Genomic DNA, 21,685 nt, shown 5'->3' on the forward strand with positions numbered 1-21,685 from the left:
AGTTTGGGTCAGCTGTCCTGGCTGTGCCCCCTCCCAGCTTCTCACTGGCAGGGCATGGGAAGCTGAAAAGTCCTTGACTAATGTAAGCACTACCTGGCAACAACTAAAACATCGGTGTGTTATCAACATTATTCTCATCCTAAATCCAAAACACAGCACTGTACCAGCTACTAGGAAGGAAATTAACTCTATCCCAGCCAAAACCAGGACAATGAGGTATTGGAGAATTTTACAGAGAAGGTACAATTTTCATTCAAGTTTTTTAACCAACAAGCATCCCGGTCTCCCTAATGGCTATGTGAGATCTGGCATACTCCGTATTAGTTTTATATAGTATTATAGTATAGTATTAGTATTAGATAGTATTATAGTATAGTATTATATAGTATATAAAGCTTCTCTGCTTTAAAAATGAATGGCTGCTCCAAGCTTATTTACTTTTGATATTTCTAATTGCACTCATTTAAAAACTGCCATTAATATCGCTGAGTCATCCCTAACAGCATTGCCTAAGTTCCCTGTGCTAGCCAGATTGCAAACTACTGCACGCTTAAGCAATTTTCTTCACAAATTTCTTTTCTCCTTTGGGGAGAAGAAAAAAAAAAGCCCAACACACTGAAACAGTGCTGCTAAACTACCTCTACTTAATTCAATAACCTGAAGATTCCCCACCTTCCTATGGGCCTTGTTGAAGGCAGCAGAGCTGGAACAATGGTAGGTTTCTTGTTCTTTGTGCTGCGGTGCTTGTCTGCTTTTTCAAGCTGCCGAAAGCCCCTGCCAATGCTTAGCATCTTGCATCTTCACAGCACTGTAGCAACAGTAAGTAATTAATCCTCAGAACTCCTCTGTGATGCCAATAAAAATCCTCCATTTGCAGCAGGAAAATTGTTTATATGAAGTTATAAATAGGCAGTGGTTAAGATCTGGCTTTGTGGTGTGTGACAGACATGTCAGGTTAACACACATAAATACATGTTTTAAAAAAACAAAACACCTTTCACATATGGTTTTGTGTGTGTCTATATATATGCGTGTGTGCGTGTCTTTACAAAATTGCTGGTGATTATATTTTTGTCTCTATGGATGAGATGATAAGGAATGTTTCCTACAGAATCTACAGGCAGGCAACTAATGCCGATCTCTCCCCTGGGGAGACAGGACAGAAGGTTTCACCTCGTTTAAGAGGATTGAGATGACAAAGGACTCGAATGATTTTAATCTAGCAGCCCTCTTCTGGGAAAGAGACTTGCTTTCAGCGTAAGAAAACAAAACCGTGGTACTAACTATCCTGCCAGGAACTCTGTGAGGAAGCTGGGGAAGATGACATAGTAAAGTAAGCTTGTATATCAGCTATTTATTGTAAGTTTATGGTTTGATAGTTTATATTATATCGATAATGCATTATTAATCCAGCATATAAATATTTTAATATATAAATATTAAAATTTTATTGCTTTAGGTAGGCTACCTCCAAAATGCTTTTGAGCTGGCACAGCAACACTTTGCTTTCTGAATTCTCCATCGCCTTGTCGCTGCCCCCATGACATAGCAGCACGTCCTGCACTACCTGCAGCCCTGCTGAGGTGAGCACCAACCTGTGATGGCTTCACCCTGACCAAGGACAGTGAGGAACCAGCCTGCAATGCACCATACAGTTACGTAAAGGTGTCATTTTGAGGGACCGAACCTCTAGCTGCTTGTTGAATGCTGTTTTCCTTAGAGAGTGGGAATTTGCCTGAGGAAAGAGATAAATCCTGACCATTGTGTTCTGCCCCCCTAAAACACTCCCTGCAAAGAGTTTCCTCTCATTCAGGAAATCCCATGCACCTGAAACATCCACTGTAGATGATAAGACTACTCAACCAAATCAAGAGATGTAAATGTTAAAAAGCAATCCACTTTTTGATGGAAAAAAAAAATATAAATAATTTCTTCAATGCTGAGTTAAAAAACTGCACTTATGAGGAAGGGTGAGGAGCCCTTCCCACCCACCAAACACAATCCAGGTTATCAATAATTTCTAGTTAGGCAGCAAAAGGAACAAAAAGGACATCGTCAAATCAAGTTTCCCATCTCCATAGGTAACCATGGCATATAACCTCCTTCAGAAATGTATCAAGCACTGCTTTGAGGAGACAAAACGATCTCCCTTTAATCTTGGACTATCCTAATTTGAAGGCTGTCACATAACAAAGTTGTTCTAACGATTTGGAACTCTCTAATTTACAGCCTGAATGTGTTCCTGAGTAGTGTAATCCAGTATAGTCCTGAAGTTTAACGTTCCTCTTTGGGCTGGTGATGACCCCTCTGCATCCAGAGCACCATTCAGCCCTTGTTTTGCACAAGCCAAGCCGTGTCCATCACCCTGCCTGTAAACCTTTTGGTCCCAGTTATCCTGAAAATCAGGGCTGGTCCTTGCTCCAGTCTGAGCTCTCCCTTGCGTGCGATTTCACTAGCCATGGTGATAGGGACAGGTACCTATCTCATAGCGCGAGAAAAGCTTTTGACCTTGTAATGTGCTATACAGGTGCTAAGGCCACAGCTAATGGCAAACTAAATCTGTCTCTAGCCTCAAGCTGATAAAATGTGATGGTGTTTGCAGTTATGCATCCCACTACTGTTTACAAATTTTAAACTCCCGAGAAAATAAACTAAGTCATTTTCTTTCCCTTTTCTGGCAGTGATCAGTGCCGGTCAGATGTGGGGAAGAAAGCGAGTTTTGGTGACTCCAGCTCTGGTTTTCCCTAGCAGTCTGGCTTCATGGCGGTGGTCCTCAGAGATGCTGCTCCCTGCTTCCGTCGTTGGGAGGCCATTGATAAATCCTTCCCAAGGTTTATGTGGCTGTCCTGGTTTCAGCTGGGATAGAGTTAATTTTCTTCCTAGTAGCTAGTACAGTATTGTGGTTTGGATTTAGGATGAGAATAATGTTGATAACACACCCATGTTTTAGTTGTTGCTAGGTAGTGCTTACACTAGTCAAGGACTTTTCAGCTTCCCATGCTCTACCGACTGAGAAGGCTGGAGGTGCACAAGAAGCCGGGAGGGGGCACAGCCAGGACAGCTGACCCAAACTGGCCAAAGGGACATTCCATACCATGTGACGTCATGCTCAGTAAGGGATTGTCCAGGGAGGATCCTAACATGCAGAAGAGACCCAGAGAGGCAATACACAAACTCCCATGAGGTAATGCTATAGCACTTCCAAATCAAAGATTTTGCTTTTTAAGCCAATTTTTATTCTATATTCTTTTTCTTCTGAAAATTTGAAGCATTTTGTGGTAAATTCTGCCATTCCCCTCCCCCCCCAATTCTCTTCCCCATCCCACTGAGGAGGCACGGGGAGTGAGCCAACAGCTGTGTGGTGTTTAGCTGCCTGCCAGGTTAAACCACAACGCTGGCTCAGAGTACCACTGCTTCCCAGAAGGCCATTTACACGCTGCTTCCTTTCAGCACAAATTCCACTTGATTACAAAACATTTACCCTCTTTTCTCTCACAACTATTATTTTAAAGTTGTATTACTGGCAAGATTTTTCTCCACAAAATATATTGATGTACCCTCAAGTTTAATATTTTGTGACTTCTTCCATCTTCAGACTCAGCTAGATTGCTTATGGCCTGTCCAGATTAAGCAGCATTGAAAGGAGACTTTGATCCAGAGGAAGAACCAGCGGCCGTGCCTGCCAGTTCACATGGCCCTGCCCGTTTCCCCAAAGGGGCATTTTGAAGGGACAGCTGAGCAGGAGCGGGCATCACCTTGGCCTGCTCTGGAGCATAGCTCCGCCTTAAAGTCATCACTGTACAGTTGCCTACTTTGATCTGCCATATTAGAGCTAGCTGTCATGTGCTTCATCTCCTAAATTCCCTCAAGGTACTCATGAAAGTCAACCAAAGTGGTAGACAGGCATCTGTCTCAAAATCTCTGCAGAAAAAGGTTGAAACTACGGATTTGTTTTCACAGATGACCACAGAATCATTATTAAGTCTTGTCCCAACCGTTAGCTACTGACTTCAAAGCAAATTGTTTTTGTCAGCAGAAATTGATAGGTTTCGTTTCGTTTGGTACAGCCGTAAATTGTGATAATGACAAAGACTGATTAAAAAAACCACAATTGTCTAGACTCATTCTAGTCTAGACATGCGGTAGAGCATGGGACTCTTAATTCCAGGCTCGTGGGTTCGGGCCCCACGTTGGGTGCTTGGCAAGACAAACGCCATCACTCCGAATGTCCCCCCCTTCCTCATTCTAGTTTAGACATGCTTTGTAAAGAATGAGAGGATATAAAAAATGAAAGAAAGAATGAAACTGAATAAAGTATTTCAACTGACTTTTTAAACATCTGAGGAATAAAAAAATAATTTAGAAGGAAATGCATTACTTATTAAAAAAAATTCCAGTTAAAACTATGTAGAAGTTTGATTTTTAATTAACCTGAATTACAAATAAAACTTCATATTGCAATACCTAGGTGACAGTTGAGGGAAAAGAAGAAACCTGTTTTTCTTCTGCAGCTATGTGCATTTGCAATGCTATTTAGACTTTATCTATTTCACATGAGTCAATCAGTATTTTTCACTACTGCTTTCTCGAGTCTTTCACAACGCAGCAAGTAAAGAAATGATAGCATTCTCCCCATCACACCCCATAAGAGTAAAATAGTAAGAACTGGCAGCAGTCAGACACAGTGTTTAGTACTTAGAAACAATCTTAATTTAAAAAAAACCAAACTTTTTTAAGAAGGCCAGACAAGTTCTTCCTATAACAATTGAAATGTACATAGAATTACTACCAAAATATATAGATCACTACCTGAAATTTTTTAAAACTCATGTTATGAAGTCTGAAAAACTGCAATATACTTGCTACAAAATCTTTCCTCCCTCTGATCTCACAACCTGGGGTTTTCATATAGATTGTGGGTTTGTTCAATTGATTTTTCCTAAGTCATGATGTCTTTGAGGCATTTCATACAGGGGAGAGAAAAATAAACAAACACAACTCCAGTCTGGTGCTCTCCTTCTCCAGAATCCTGCTAGTAGGGTCAAGTCTGGAAAGTCCACTCTTATTGTTTTTTATATTGGCTTGTATTTTTCTATTAAACCCTTTGATATTTGGGCTCAAAACTTTTTTTCAAACACATTCTCCTTCTCAGAATCCCTACAACTGAAAACGAGACATTTACGTCTCTAAAGTCAGCACAGTATAGGCACCTACATGGTGAAACAGCTATCTTTACGCCTTCTAGACAATACTGCACTTTAGAAAAGTCAGTTGTTCTATAAAGTTTAAAAGACTAATGATTAAAATGACAGATGTGAATAAAGTCATTTGGCAGACAGTTTTGTGCCAGGTCTGTTTATTATCTCCCCACCAACACTAATAACTAAAATTCAAAGACTTCACGCACTAACGATGCATTATGCTGTGTGCTCTTTGAGGAGTAACAGCCCGACATGTGTCAAAGACTAACATTTCCTTGGAAACTTGGTAAGGATTATGCTACAAAAATCTTTGTACATTATGACTAGATGTCATGCTGTGCAGTTATGCTGCTTGCTACTTGACAAATATCACACTGACGTGAATGGTTACTCAGACTGCTGTACAAAAAAAGAACGGCTTTAGGAAAGTTGGTGCTTTGCTTATCGTTACAGATTAACAAGATTCTTACTTGAACCTGTAGTTGTAGATAATACTCTACTTCTCCCTTCCTGGAGCTTATGGTTAGTCAATGATGGAATTTTACTAATTCACAGAAAATTTTACAGTATAGATATCACACCACCTTCAGCCTCATTTATAACAGTGTTGGTTTTAGAGGCAGAAAGAAAGGTATGTTTCTTTAGCCAGCTGACACAGTTTATACCAATAGGAAATACTCCGGATTTCTTCTCAGGAAAAATGTAACTGTGCTGGTGTACTTAGAAACCACTCTGCAATTCACACAGAAAAGCCCTGCCCCACAGTTAGCAATAATACACTGGGCTAGGAAATCTAAAGACAAATCAAAGCTATATAAAAGCACATACACATTAATCTGTACACATTACTACATTGACAGTAAGCGCTTCAAGACAAGGATTCATTTTATTCAGAGTGCCTACTGCAGTAGCTTTTAAGATCTGCATTACCAGGGACCATTAGCTGCTATAAAGAGGCTGTGAAAAAAATAACTAAGAAAAACGATCATATTGCCAGCTGGCTTAAAACCACCACCATGCAGCAGTCTGTACCTTCACCAGAAAATTTCAGGAATCCACAAGTCAAAAAAGGTTGAGGATCTCTCTGACTTACCACAATGGCATTCTTGTTCATAAAATGCTATTAAAAATAGAAAAAGTAACTCAGCCTAGTAAAAAGAAACTACCTTTTTACAGTTTGTTGGGTTTTTTTTCAAGTGTTCTGCTCTCACTTTACACAGATTCATTTACCAAAACTTTCAACTAACTGAACCACTAACTAATTTTGCTAACCTTTGATTAGGTATCATATATGTAAGGGCTGAACTGAAATCTGTTACTGCAAGAAAATGCAAATTCCATTTTGGTCCTTCTACAGAATATAAGACACCGGGGCCAGAATTTTCCTAACAGCTGCCAAGAAAACTGTTTGCTTAGAGAGAATTTTGCTCTAAGTAGATAGAGTAAAATCTGAAGGGACTTTAATTAATTTTAAATATTAAAAAGGCCTCTGTACCATTTTAATGATCTAACAACTTGCCAGAAGCAGCTACATCTCTCATACGTCTCACATGGTATCTGGTGTGACTAATCAGGTGGAGACTGCTATCACAAAAGACTACTGCAGGAGCCTAACGGTGAACTCCAGTTTCACACACATATTTGGGGAAAAAGACAAATCTGATTTTCATTGGTTTTGGAAGAAAGCTTCTGTTTTGTTTTAGTTCTGTTCTTGTAATCAAGACTACAAGCAAACAAAGAGCAAAGAGAAAAAAAAAATCACTCATTAGTAGGCTTCCCCTTTTTTTCCTTGTCCTATTGTCTGGCAGGTACCAGAGGACCATCAGGGAAAACATGGAGTTTACTTCTTTCACCTGACATTCAAGCTAACCTGTAGGCAGTTCAAACTACACAGTTGTAATGCAAAGCCAAGATTTGGCAAAGGAATAGTCTGCCTACGTCCTGACACTCACATGTCACCCCGAAGTCAATGGGACTGTGGATGCCCTTGCATCCACAACGTACATCAGTGACATGCCACTCAGTGCAACAATACCATTCACACCAGCTAGGAGCTGGTGCCCTTTTCAAGAGGGTGATCTTTCAACAGGACATTTAAGAGGCCAAATTTCAGTAAAGTCATTTCTTATTTTCACCACTCACTTGCTTACCTGTAAAACCTGCTCACCAGAACCTCGCTGGTGAATCCCATTCCTCCCCAAAACTGGAGACAGCTATCAGTCACTTCACGGGCCAGACGACCTGCCTTTAGCTTAGCCATGGAAGCAAATTTTGTCACATCATTGCCTTCCACATAGAGAGCTAAAAAAAAAAAGAAGAAATAAAAAAGCAGTTATACACACAGTCACTGATCACAGCCTGCCTCTCTGGCAATCGCCTCCCCATGTTCCTTTAGCCTGACAACGTTCTTTGCATGAAGAGAAGCACATCTGGGAAGGCAGATGTGGGAGCTCACCAACGGTACGGTACAGCAGCGAGCGAAGGAGCTCCACTTCGGTTGCCAGCTCGGCCAGGCGGAAGTGCACGGCTTGGTTGTGCAGGACGGACTGGTCAAACATTTTCCGCTGGCGAGTGTAGTCAATAGTTTCTTGTATTATAGTTTCCAGCGGTGTCAGGACTTGAAGAAGCAAAGCACAGAACAAGACATCATTTTAGCCAGATCTGTTGTTTTTCTTCTTGTTGAAAAAGATGTTTTTCTTCACACTGTACAAACAATACATTAGGTTTTCTAAAGTAAATTATTCCATACTCTCAGTTTGGGGTGCAGTTTCGATTCTGAAAAAAGTCTGGTATTTCCTTGTACCTTGAAGACCTCTTTATCCCTATTTCACCTGAGCCCCAAACTGTCAAAACTCAGAGGAGAGTGAAGGGGGTAGGGAGGAGGGAAGGAAAGTCATAGAGAGCAGTATGTAATGACAAGTATGTGACTTTATCCTTAATGCCTCATTTGGGGCCCTAGCAAAAGCTTGTGGGAACTCCTGCTTTCCATGCTGTGTCCTGAAGGTCTGTTACAATCCCCAAAGAAAATCTGAAGGCAGATGGTGTGCTCACTGAGGAATGTCATAGAGATGTAAATTCAAGGAAGCTTTCAGGGAGAAGGCAGAAACCTATTCAGAGATCAAGGAACACGAACAGGCTGCTTACTACGTCTGCATTCTGTGATCAGATCCCAGTATAGAAAGGAGCGGAAAAACATTAAGATTCACAGCCACTTTTAGTAAATGCTAAACAGTGCTTCTAATGGAAACAGAATCAAAATAGGATACTGCTGGAAGACAGGTGAGAGAGATGGCAGACACTGCTTTAAAGCAAGAGAACTAGTTCACTGCTACTTTTTGAGCAAACTTAGAGATACCCTATTTTAAACAAGAAGAAAAGGGAAAAGTTTCTTTTCCAAGGCAAACCAGACTTGAAGTGAAGGGCTAGGCTATCAGTCTCTTGCAGCTTAGCTAGGATAACAGCAGGTGCTGAATTTGTAGAGAATTTTGTCTGGCAAATGTGGACTTATGTCACTATGGCAAGCAGTAGGAAGAGGGAGAGAGTTCACAAATCCATCTGTATGAGAAGGGTCACATTTTCTCTTTTCAAAATATGCATATCCACATTCATTCACATTTAGAATCTAAACCACAAAAATCTGAATCTGAAATGCAAAATACAACCAAGCCCTGGACTACTACAAAATCCCTTTTCCCACCTGCCAGTTACTCACATGACAGTTCCTTACAGGAACCTGGTGTGCTTCCATATTCCTTTTTGCATTGCTTTCAAGATCACCTCTATTTAAACTTCATCCCTATACTGCTCTCATATGCAGACTCTGCATGCCACCAACTGCCCCCTGCCATGATCATTCACCAGCTCTTCCACAGAGCGCTATTTTTCACATGCTGTCCCCATATTCCGTAAGGTGATCAGCTTTTCTCATTCCTTAAATATTTTCCCCTCCTTTCTCAAACAGCTAGCCTCAACGCTTATTTTTCAAAAGAGCATACACACTAATGGCCTCATTTCTTCTGTGTTAATACACCATGCTGCCACCCTAATGCTGGTTTTCTGGACAGGAAAATAAATTGCTGTTTTCAGGGACATCTCTTGTACAGAGAAACATCCCTGTTCTTCCGAAGGACCATGTAACACAACACTGTAGCATGTATAACACTAATAGCTTTTTCACTTGTATGTCTATGGTCTCCAGCTTTAGAGATGCTAAAGAAAGAGCAAGAATTGTCTAGGCATCTCTTGTCCCTTGCCCCCAAACTGATACCTGGGAAGCATACAGCCGAGTCTGAGCTGCTGGGAGGGAAACTAAACCGTACATGCCAGTGCTAGGACAGCAGAAGGGAGGTGGAAGGGATAAGGACAAGACAGTAGTCTTGTGTTGGTCTGTCAGAGCAAGGTGCTCCAGCATGGCTCATGTGGTTCCCAGCATCCAGCACCAGGGAAAGAAGAGATGGGAAACAGCAAAGAGAAGGACTGGGTGGGAAGGAACAGGACAGCACCTATTTAGGTCCTGCTTGCAAAAGGGCTGAAGATCACGAAGGGGTTTTGGCCCATCTCTGCTCAGGCTGTCACCATGCATCAGGGCTGGGAGTGGGGGGCCTGAGAAAACTGCTCTCACAGTGTCTGCCTCTCTGCTTCACTGCATCCTTCCTGCCCCAGCTGACCCATCCTCTTGTTTCCTTAGCTGCCATCACCACTCTTCTGCTTATTCCTGGAACTGCCATTTGCACACAGAAATAAACAGAGGAAATCTTCTAAGGACAGTCCTGGCCTGCATCAAAAGAAGCGTGGCCAGCAGGTCGAGGGAGGTGATTCTCCCCCGTCTACTCTGCTCTGGTGAGACCCCACCTGGAGTACTGCATCCAGCCCTGGAGCCCACAGTACAAAAAAAGACATGGACCTGTTGGAGAGGGTCCAGAGGAGGGCCACAAAAATGGTCAGAGGACTGGAACACCTCTCCTGTGAAGACAGGCTGAAAGAGTTGCGTTTGTTCAGCCTGGAGAAGAGAAGGCTCCAGGGACACCTTGTTGCAGCCTTTCAATATATAAAGGGGGCTTATAAGAAAGATGGAGAGAGACTTTTTACCAGAGCCTGTAGTGACAGGACAAGGGGCACCGGTTTTAAACGGAAAGAGGGTAGATTTAGATTGAACATATGGAAGAATGTTTTGGGGTTGGAATTAGATGATCTTTAAGGTCCCTTCCAACCCAAACCATTCTATGATTCTAAGAAATTCTTTATGATGAGGGTGCTGAGACACTGGAACAAGTTGCCCAGAGAAGTTGTGGATGCCCCATCATTGGAAGTGTTCAAGGTCAGCCTGGATGGGGCTTTGAGCAACCTGATCTAGTGAAAGATGTCCCTGCCCATGGCAGGGGGATTGCATGCGATGATCTTTAAAGGTCCCTTCCAACCCAAACCATTCTGTGATGCTATGACCACAGGTATTTAGAGCTATGAGCATAGTTCTAACATGGCAAAGCTTAGCTGTGCAGCAAACAGCAACAAAATGCGGCACATGGTGAATACCATGACTGCCAACAGCCTTGTACAACAATACTGTGCCAGTCATATAAGTACAGAGAAATACCATCCTTAACAGTGAAACTCATTTTCTCTCTAAACTTTTTTCTTGCCCCTGTATATTTGTTTCCTCTTTTGTCATACAATGTTCTCCACATCCTCAGACAAACTTGGCCCCATGGGTTTCAACTGACAGCACATGCAGAAAATATCACTCTAGGGCAGTCTAAGGAACGCATGGTCTACCACACAGATGCGAATTGTGAAAGCACTTTAAGTTGCCAGATGCAGAATAATCTTTTCCTCGTACCTCCATCCAACTTATATTTTTCCACTTAAACTTCTGCTCACTGTAAACACACTTTGCTTTGCTATGTCTCCTCTCAAAACAAAAATAATGTATTTTTCTTAGGCTGTGGCTGATCACTCTCTAGTGAGATGTACAGTGAGCTCCAAGCTGAGCAATCTGTCTCTTAAGGACGTGCACTGCCCATGCAAAAGGATCTGTCATCCTGCTTACTGGCCATGACTCAATGGTGCTCGTAAAACTGAGACTACAGGAGCAGATAGAATTCATTAGAAAAGTACCATTCTGCTCTCTCACACACACTGAACTCCCTCTTTGCCTCCAAGTTAAGCAATTCACAAAAAAACCTGTTTGCTTTCTTGCCATAGCAACATTCTTTTCCTGTGATCAGTGCAACAGCTCCACAAATGGACGGTGTTTACCGAGTGTCACAACATGGGAGAGATACGTGGCAGCTCTTCTCTTCCAGTGAAGCAAGAAACACAGCGGCTTTTACCAATGCCTTTGATAACGTGTCACTCGAAAGAAATGACCACACCTGTGACCAAATTTTGCAACTCCAGGAAATCAGTTTTCCATTTATATTTTAAATCTGTTTGACTGAAAATTCATTTTAAAAGGAGAAAAAAGAAGATGAAGAAGGAAACTCCCCACACGTTCTGAAATCTGGCCACAAAGAAGATAATAAACAAAGAGAAGGCTGGAGCACACGATACTTGATAGTAAAAATACATAAAACCAAAAACCAAAATAAAACCCCCCAAACACAACAAAACAAAACAATGCCCAAAAAGGAAAGAAAGAAAAGAATGGCAGTCAACCGCCTCTTCCAAGTGTTAGGAAGCAGTGAAAGCAAGGATGCCAGGACTAGTCCCTAAAGTGTTTAAAAGCAGACTGATGATTTTCAATGTCACATGAATAGTCATGAACTCAGAAGGAACAGAAATGTCCTTCTGAGGGCCAGAAGTGAGGACTAGGATTACGCATGCAGACCTAATCATAAAACTACTGAAGGCATGTACATAGTTTTGCACATCTGAGCCTTCAGCAAAACACTTGTGGTTGAACATATGTGAAACCATTTGCAGGACTGGAAGTTAACAGCTAGACATCATGGTGTAACAAAGCGCACCCATCAAGCACCTGGCTCCCTTCTGAAACATCGGTTACTCTTTTTTCCTGTTTACCACAACTGGTTACATCTGAAGTTTGCAACTTGGCCCAAACCATGGGTCTTGTCCCTGCTCCCAGTGCTTTCATGCATTTTATTTCAGACAGTGGATAAAAGCAAAACCAGGGGGCGCAGCAACGTGTAACACGCTGGCCACCATGCTGCAGGAGGCAGCTCCCTCTCCCTTAGTGAGCTCCAAGGCTCTTCCTCCCTGATAGCCCCTGCCTGGCCATGGCAGGGGGAGCGAAGATGCCCTTCCCAGACTGCTCATCCAGGGCGAGGGCTCGCCTGCTCCTGCTGTGTTGTTCTGGGCAAAAAGAAGAATTGAAACCTGGTGTCCCACTTCTTGGCAGAGCACGGTGACTGCCGGGCAGTTGTGCAAGGCTGGACAGTACCAAGCTGCCAGTGGTTTTAACAGGAGTGATCTAACCTGCCAGGCTTTGTTTTCGATGCTGTCAGTGCGCGTCACTTTTGCCTGGTGCATGACTAATGCTGCAGGCTACTCAGCTGCCTGGGGACTATCACTGCAACCCAGAGTTTCTGATTGTTTTGTTTAACTTAGACTTTAAACTGAGCATAAAAATGCACAATGCACATCCTTGCAGTCTGTGTATGTCTTGATTAAAGCAGGACCAGCAGTAGGACCATGTCTCCTCCTTGCCTGAGTCTGCAGTGGCATCCGTTGCAAGTCTAACCTCCTGTTCTCTGCTAAAACTACTCTCACATTTACTATTTACCTCAGGCTGAACTAAGAATTTTGGCCCAAACCAAAGATTTTTTTGAAGCATTTGAACTCTAAAATATTTAGTCTGGGATCAACCCACAACAGGGAGTGATTTTTCATTTGGTCACTGAATCAGAAAATCACTCTTAGAGTTCCCGATTCCCCAGCCACACGCAGACAGTAACAGACAGGGTATGCACAGGAGCACGAACATGGTGAAATTATTTATACAACCCTGAAATTTAAAGAGGCCCAACCTTCTTACCATGAACCACATTACATTTAAGTTGAAGAAGCAAACACTGTGGGGTAAGGGGGGAAGATTGGGAGGCTGAAAATGGACAATCCAGACTTCGATCTGGTTACCTGGAATATCCAGAATCCGTGTGACTCAAATATGCGGATTCAAGTACGGCCTGAGTTCAGAGTAACAGGAACTCTGTGACAGCATAACTTCAGGGAAAGGCATTTGGTGCTGTACCACTTATGCCCAAAGTGTACAGAGGTAAAACAGATCCGCAAAACAAAACTCTTACATTCTGTATGAGCCACTTCTTTACACAGCCACTAAGTTAATTTTCTAAAATCCAGTTAAACATCATAGCTTACTGTCCTACAGGAAAAGCCACCGTCCTTTCGTGCCAGTATTTTGATAGCCTTTGTACTATATTTGTAGCAGACATAACATGATGCCATATTTTCTTATCAGCAGAAAAGCACCAAGAAAAAGAAACAAGGCAAAACCAGCCTCTGTGATGCCTCACAAAATATTTTCTATTTCAAGTTTTTCTACAGAAAGGAAAGGTCGCCTGTATCCAGGCTATGAGAGATTTCAAAAACAGATCATAAGAGGTCATTGCAATTTACAACAAAAGGAAAGTGCTGTTAGTCATGCGAAGGGTGACCCCTGTGTCCCCTGCCCATCCCCAGAAGCACAAACGATGACTTACCAGTGGCTAATGCCCCCAGCCGCTCTTCTTGGAATTGCAACATCTGATACGTAAAACCCTTTCCTTCCTCACCGATAAGGTTTTTGCTGGGGACCCTTACATCTTCAAAAAAGATCTGAGCTGTGTCCGATGACCTCATGCCCAGTTTGTCTATCTTTTTAGCAACATGAATGCCTGAAGAAAAAGAGATATTAGCAAGGCCACAAAAAATAGAAGCACTATATACAAGTACAGCATTTTAAGAAAGCGAAGTTTGCAGATGTGAAGGTATGTGCCAAGACTACAGTGAAACCTACCTTTAGGAAAAACATAACAGTATTCTGGAATTTAAGAGTAAAATGGCCCACATCCTATTTTTAAGAGTTTTTCCATTTTATTTAACTAGCAAATCAGAAACTGCAATTGTAAAGGCCCCACTTTTCATTATGCCCCCAAATAATAATTGTTCACTAGTAGTAATAATCTTACTTCATGCACATCTTGAAACAATGCAATATTTATTTGCTTATGTTTGATTTTTAGTGCATTATAATAAAATGCAGGAATTCAATTTAGCAGTATTTGCTGAGTACCTGCACTGCTGTGACACAGTAGAGAAATATTTAATAATGACAAAACCAGAGCTATGTTTGAAGCTGCAACTAGAGAATTTCTCCTGAAAATCCTCTTCCTCCCCTCTCCTCCACATTTCTCCTCCCCTTTTTAGCCTATCCTGATTTTTTATGGTACCTCTAGAAGAGAGAGTTTATAATCACACCACACCACTTTTTCCTAATGATAAAAAGTTAGACTCAAATTCATAACTGCTACAGACATCCAACAATTCCATATCAACTCCAAACTTTGTTAAAACTATGCATTTTATGATGGCCTACAAAATACTGTTTAGTTCACCTAAGTAGTCATAGAAGGGTTCATAATGATCACAATTCATTCCTCTGAGTTTTCATGTGGACATGCTTGTGAAGAGGGTTTGCTTTCCCACAGCACTGACTCTGACACCACGTGCAATGGTCTGTTGGAGATGAACCCGGTTCCTTCAGGTTTGGCCACGTAAGACTTCAGCTACCTAGTCACCCCAGGTAGGACTCCTTCCTGTTGTTTGTTTTTTCCTAGCTACAAGTTCTTTCTTGCTATTGTTCAGATGCAAGCATTGCTTACCACTGTGCCATGAGAGTTTAACAGACATCCACTGATTTTTTGTGGGAATTCCCTTGTCTTCAGTTTTTACCTCCTTGTTGCTCTGGGGCTAATGCGAATATTTGGGATGGAAGTCAAGAATGTTTCAGGGTAAACTGAGGCCAACAACCAGGTATGAGGATTTGTGCAAAACACGCTGATTACATCTGCCAAGTCAATATATGTAGAAAAACAGTCCTCAAAATCAGCATAGATGTTTTTGCAGAAAACCAAACATTTTACTACCCACATACATGGTATTCTAACCAGTTTTGTGATGAGGGGTATTCTGGTAGTATTTTCCTCTTTATTCTATTTTTTTTTTCAATCCTCTACTACTCTCTAATGCAGCTTAGTAGGAGTTGGTCACTGCACAGATTGTTGTGGTCCCTCTTGGTACTTGTTTGTACCTTGCTATCCTTCATGGCTTTCAGTGAACATCTCTTTCTGAACTAACACAGACATCTCAACTTCTACTGACAGGAGGCCTTCAGCCATGTGAAAGTTACTTCGGTTTTGCAGGTGGAAGAAGTTGGCAGTCATTCCCTTCAAATTCACTCTCGCTGGCTGCATTGAATAAGGTTATGGAAAGTTTCATCTCTCCGCAGCGATGAAATACTGACACTATTTCCAAATGCCAAGACTGCTCTCAGAATAAGGTCCACACAGACTTCCACACCTTCCACTCAAGATTTTTCTCCACCAGCCAATCTATAAACAGATTATGTGTTAGGAATATTTGCTTTGATATGTGTTCAACACAGGAAAAAAATCAGGACAGCTGTATAAAAATTTTTGACTCTCGGATTGAAAATTATCCAGCAATTTGCACCCAGTCATGCCAAAAAAGCATTTATGGTTTGTTTCCGTATTAAAATCAGAGCTAAACAAACACACACTGAACCATTTACAGGCCCAAATGATTTCTGGAACATCTTTTCCCGTTGGAATACTACTGCTTGGTTTCTTTGAGAGTCTCAGAGATCATGTCTCTGGTCTACTTCCAGCTGGTTTTATGCAATCACTGCTCCTCACCCATATGAAGATGCACTTACTGCTCTTGTTAGTGGGTGGTTTACTAAGGACTCCACTGGAAAAAGTACAACTGCTTCCAGTTCTTTATATTGCTAAATCAATCCTGTTGTGTACTTCCCCAGATCCACATACAACAACAACTACTGAAGAAAGCTCTTAGAGCTTTGGTTAGAGGAGCTAAATGTGTTAATGATTTCTATCCATACTTCTTCCCGATTGGGTTGTGTGTTCAAGTTTCCTGAATCCAGCAGCATCCCCCCTTTGTTGTACCTTACCAGTTTCACTTGTTCTTAGATTAATTCATGTTTCTCATTCAGAAGGAGGCCAAACTGCATCAGCCTCATGTAGTGCCCCCTCTGTGGCTAGCACATGCTTTCCATTTTCTCTTTTTTGAAGACAACGATACATAATCATCTCTTTGGCTACCATATGGGCATCAAAATCTTCCTTTACCTGGTTTAATTATCTTCATTCTCTTCAAAAGGGGTACTATATACTAAAAATTACCAACAGCAGTAGAAATCATCTGCCCAGATAACTCCTGGAGTTTGTCTGTATTAAATAAATCACAAGCCATCCAGTAACACACAGATCTCAATCTAGCAAGGCCAAGTGCCTGACTTACTAAAATCACTCTAACAGAGCCATTTGTGCTACTTGCACCAGTATCACTGAGATGGATTGCTATATCTCTTCCTGGGCAGTTCTTCCCAGGCATCTTTGGTTTTTCATTTTCTCCCACTCCTCCAGCCTTCTGACAATGTCTTTTATTTCCTATATTCTATCTTGAGAGAAAGGCAGTCACTCTCTCCTGACACCATTTAGTGCCATTACAAATGGAAAGAGGCACATTTTAAATTGCAACCTGAGAAACGTGCTCTTTCCCCTTTCCTGAATGCTCTTCTCCATTATCTCCTCCTTGCAATCTACCCTAGCACTATTAGAGGACTCAGAGAACAAACCAGCGCACAAATAGTTACCAGATTAGAGCTGCAAGCCATTTGTCTGTATATCTTACACACAGACATTTTACAACTTGTTAGATTCTCTTTCATCGTATGAGAAACTTAGCTTTTATTTTAAGACATCATTAGTATGAGGAGTGTTCACCTAATTTGGACATTTACTGTGAATCCACACTCCCATTATCCAAATTTCCTTTATAAGAAATGTATTCAGTAGTGTCTGTCAAATCTAGACCATGATTTGCTTCACCCCATAATAGACACTGTACACAGCTAAAATTAGAAGAAGCAAATCCTACTCCACATCTCCAATAAACTACCAGTTGTTGAAGTTAATTATTCACTTTCAGACTTGGAACTTTTTTTCTTTTTTTTTAATCACCACGTTATACAAGTGTGAAGCAATGAAGATTTTTGCAAAAAATGCTGGACTAGTCTCCCATGTCCTTCCAGCTGCTAGCAAGGAATCAGCTAGCGCTGCGCCACTGATCCCTTCCTTACCCTGCCATGTAGGCTGGTGACTGCAGCAGTTAGTCAGACATAACACACTCGTTCTCGAGCTTTGACACACGTGCATCTACAGACGCTTGATAATGCATCATTCGGTGACATCCTCCAGACACTTCCCATACAGTCTTGGTCTGCTGCCCTCCAAGGAGCACAATCTTTGGCAGACAGACATCCTTAGGATGTATCAAAACAGCTGGAGCTTCCTCCTCACATCTGTGTCAAATGGCAGCCTTTTTCATACTTTTCCTCTTTGTCTTCCTGAAAAATCTCACTTCTGATATGACCCACCCACTGAGCACAAATAACCGTCTTAATACTTCATTTCAAAAGGTCACCAACATTGGTACAGTGACCCTTTTGGAGGTCAGTATCTGTATCACACAGAAGAATGAAAGCACATACACTTTGAGGAGTGCAATTTTTGTTTCTAGGAAGGCTTCTACACTTCTGCAGATCAGATTCAGGTGACTCAGGCAATTTTTCTACTCAAAATCTATTTACCACAGGTAAAGAACGTCTGTGTATAAGCTGTGTGACCTAACAACACCGCACCCCGCTAAAGCTACGATGACTCACATGTCTTTTTGGAATAAGCAAAGTAGCTGAAAACCTCCAAGTCAATTTTTGTATATTTGATCTGCCTCTAACAGTGGGTTGGCTGCTTTGTTATTTTTGGAAAACTAATCTCAGAGAAGTAGTATTGCATTTGCACTCTGATCCTTTCATGAAAAATCACAAGGAGGACTTTCATGCAGATGGCTGATAAGTGAGTGTACCTGGAAATTCAGGGAGATTCTGGCTCTGAGTCATATGTTTGCTCATCAATTATCAATAAGGACAAAGCCAACAACTAGCGAAGCAGCTCGGGTCCATCTTCTGCGAGCTCCCATTCAAAGCCTGTCTTGCATGAGCAGAAATTGTAGAAACTCACAGCCCACTCAGAACTTGCTTAATTCCCAAGGCAACTGACTGACTTGCTTGACTTACTCCATATTGAAACTCACTTGCAAGACATGCCCTTAAGTAGCTCTCATCACCCTCTTTTGCAACATTGGAGACCTGGGTTTTGTTCTCAGTCTGATCAATTAAGTGAACATATGGACCTTCACTTCACCGCCATGGTGGTGTCCCTACATGCCCTACATGAAATGCTGATAATGACATATATTTTGTATGTACAATACTCTGAATTGAATGAACAAAAATGCCATAGGATTTAATATTTTATATTAATACATAAATACATTAATATACATTATTGTTATTAAATCGATATTGTATATTTAAAATATGTGTTAAAACATATTATACATTATATATTAAATAAATCAATATATTACATAATTTTTTAAATATTAAAATAAGTGAAAACCAAAAAGGTTTAAAAACTTTTGAACAGGTGTTAAAACTGCAAAAGGTCCCTGCCAACATAACCTTAACTGTATCCTCTCTGAATTATGTCCTTTATGCATACAGCACATTATTGCTGCAAGGTCTGCAGACTACTTGGGAACAGACACCGTGTGGACTGTACCACTGAAACTTGTACCCTTAGATCAGGATGTATTTCTTCAGTGCCTTCACCCAAATTACTAGACTTCTTCAAAAACAAATCCCTATTTCCAAGATCTTCGAAGCTTTCATTCCAGCCCACATTTAACTCACAGACTGTTTTTGTAATTTAAACTGATAATGATAGTAGCACCCTGGCAAAAAGATCCCTTTGCAGAGCACAGCCATGAAGCACCCTGGGTGGGTATGCCTGCACTTCTCTTCAGCAAGCCCACCAGGTTGGGTGGTGCAGGATGGTTATCGGAGGAAGGTCAGGACCATCCACACGATACAATCACAGCACAGCATTGCATCCTTCTAGTATTCGATACAGCTGGTCAGTAAACCCACCCTAACGGAGTCAGATACTGCCCATGGGGTCCTGGGAGCCAGGTATTGGCATGTGGGATAAGATTGTTTTGGGAGGTATTTCCCAAGTTTGAAATTTCTAAACTCTTCATCCTTTTAATTTCACATGTTTGAGAATCACTTTCAATATTTTCTGAAGAAATAAGACAGCAAGCTTAAAAATACTTCCCCATTGATTGAAAAAAGAAGTATATATTCTATTCACCCGTCCTCATACAAAACAGGAAGGAGTTTAATGCTAATTTGGAAAGATAATTTAAGAACATTTTACATATAGTTCATATGTAGCAAAGATCTATGTAAACAGAGTAATATGTTATTTATTTTGCAGACTGTTTGCATCTTCATGCTTTTTGGGGACAGAAAACCAAGATAAAAGTTTTCTGGAACTTCTCCAAAACTAAAAGAAAATGGATGTTATAACTTTAAAAAAAAAATGTTGGCTCTATTTTTAATGATTTCTTTAAGGCATTAATTTTGTCCTTGGCATTGCCTTGTCTATTCATTCTCACAGAAGGTTATGAAATATTCACATGCAAATGTATCTGAATAACTTTTACACATTTATTTTTGGCAAAAAGGACTCTCCATATAAAATTATTTGGGAGTCACAAGCTGAAGTCTGCAAAATATTTAACTTCCTTCTTGTTTCCTCTTGTCCCCTAGTTTTTTGTGGAAGTGTGCAAATGCATTTCAGAACCAACTTTGTATGACAGTGACTAACTTAGAAGAGCATTGATGGGTGCGGTCCTTTCTGTCAAACACCTTTCCCTCTTCTATTGGGCATACACAAAAACACCAATAAAATCAAATTAGAAGAGAAAGAGTTCTGTGTTATTACCAGGTAGATTCATTGGCAGACATAGGAGAGATTTATTTCGATGGAGAGGTCCTTCACTGGTGTTTGCCAGCAGGCACATCCAGTCCGCTTGGCACCCGGACGTAGTCCACATCTTACCACCATTTATGACATATTCATCACCTTTTCTCACAGCTGTCGTCTTGATATCTATTTCAAAACATAGGAAATGAAGGGTTATTCTTGTGAAGGAGGGAGAAGCTGGTCCCTGTACGACTGGCAGAGTCAGTCCCTTGCTCTCAGACAGACAACTACTACTTGGTTCTCCCTTCATACCCCCGCCAAGTCCTCTACCCTTTCAGGCTGCACAAGGCAGACCCATCTGGACAACTCTTGGAAGGCAAGCCAGGGAAACCAGACCACTTCTCTCACCCTCCTTTAGGTGGAGTCTTCATCCCAGTGGATGAAAGCAGAAAACTTTCCCTTAAGTAAATTTGGTCCTCAAAAACTCAGGCCAGAAACGTTTCACTCTGAGGTGATCTAGTACATGTTTCTGTTACTGTGCATGTTAGTCACTGAGGAGGCCATTAATTTCAGAGTCCTGACTTAAACAAACATAAGCCTTAATATCTGTGTATGCATAAAGATACACGTACATGCACCTCCTGCATGTTCTTGGTCAGAATGGCATAATAAATTCAAAGATAGTAAACTTTCAAAAGGCCAAGTCTAAATGCTAAGAATGTCTGTACATGAAGGAGTTCTAAACATCTGCTATTTATACCCCCTGGCAAAAATCGATCTTATTTTCATCTGTGAGTGTTCACATCACGTTGCAAGCAGCCCTAGTTGCAATAGACAGCCGGAGTGAATCATTAGCTATTATTTACACTCCAGCACAATTTCCAAAGAGCTGGCTTCTTTCCCCTGCAGTTGAACTTCTTCAACTAAAACCCCAACTGAGGAAGACTCTCCAACAGATATCTAGCTATAAGTAGGTGATGGTATAAGAGAACCCCATCACACCCCTAATAGCACCTGTAAATCTAGTGAGACTATGAAGTCCGTAAGAGCCCACCTACTGAGGGAAGCAGTAGACTTCGAGGGTAGGAGTCAGACACCAAGAGGTGTGGGCAGGCACATTTAAGTCAGCTGGTTATACCTTCATACACACCCACCTCAATCTGCACAGGAACCTTCTTCCCAAAGGCTCTAAACGTAAAACAAAGCAAAACCAAGGATCTGATCTTCATTTACAGGATAAACTGGGACTGAGGTCAGCATGGCTGAAAAGAAGTCTTGTTAATGAAGGAACTGGGGAAAATCGATGGGAGAAAATTGTATAAGGTATAAGACGAGGGAATATCAGATACAGCTATGGCTAAAGGAACTTACAAG

General features: G+C 41.3%; 1 protein-coding gene across 1 annotated transcript in view; it reads right to left on the minus strand.

The window, feature by feature from the left end:
• The window catches only part of LOC103922435 (probable acyl-CoA dehydrogenase 6), an 81,597-nt gene that overhangs the window by 2,985 nt on the left and 56,927 nt on the right, over window positions 1-21,685 (minus strand). The window contains exons 5-8 of the mRNA XM_009330578.1: window positions 20,330-20,497; window positions 13,880-14,053; window positions 7,657-7,818; window positions 7,352-7,502 (exon numbers count right to left, since the gene is read on the minus strand). Of these exons, the coding sequence (XP_009328853.1) occupies window positions 7,352-7,502; window positions 7,657-7,818; window positions 13,880-14,053; window positions 20,330-20,497 (655 nt within the window). The remainder of the gene's footprint in view (window positions 1-7,351; window positions 7,503-7,656; window positions 7,819-13,879; window positions 14,054-20,329; window positions 20,498-21,685) is intronic.

This window comes from Pygoscelis adeliae, unplaced genomic scaffold (genome assembly GCF_000699105.1).
Source record: "Pygoscelis adeliae isolate BGI_AS28 unplaced genomic scaffold, ASM69910v1 Scaffold27, whole genome shotgun sequence".
Lineage (NCBI taxonomy): Eukaryota > Metazoa > Chordata > Aves > Sphenisciformes > Spheniscidae > Pygoscelis > Pygoscelis adeliae.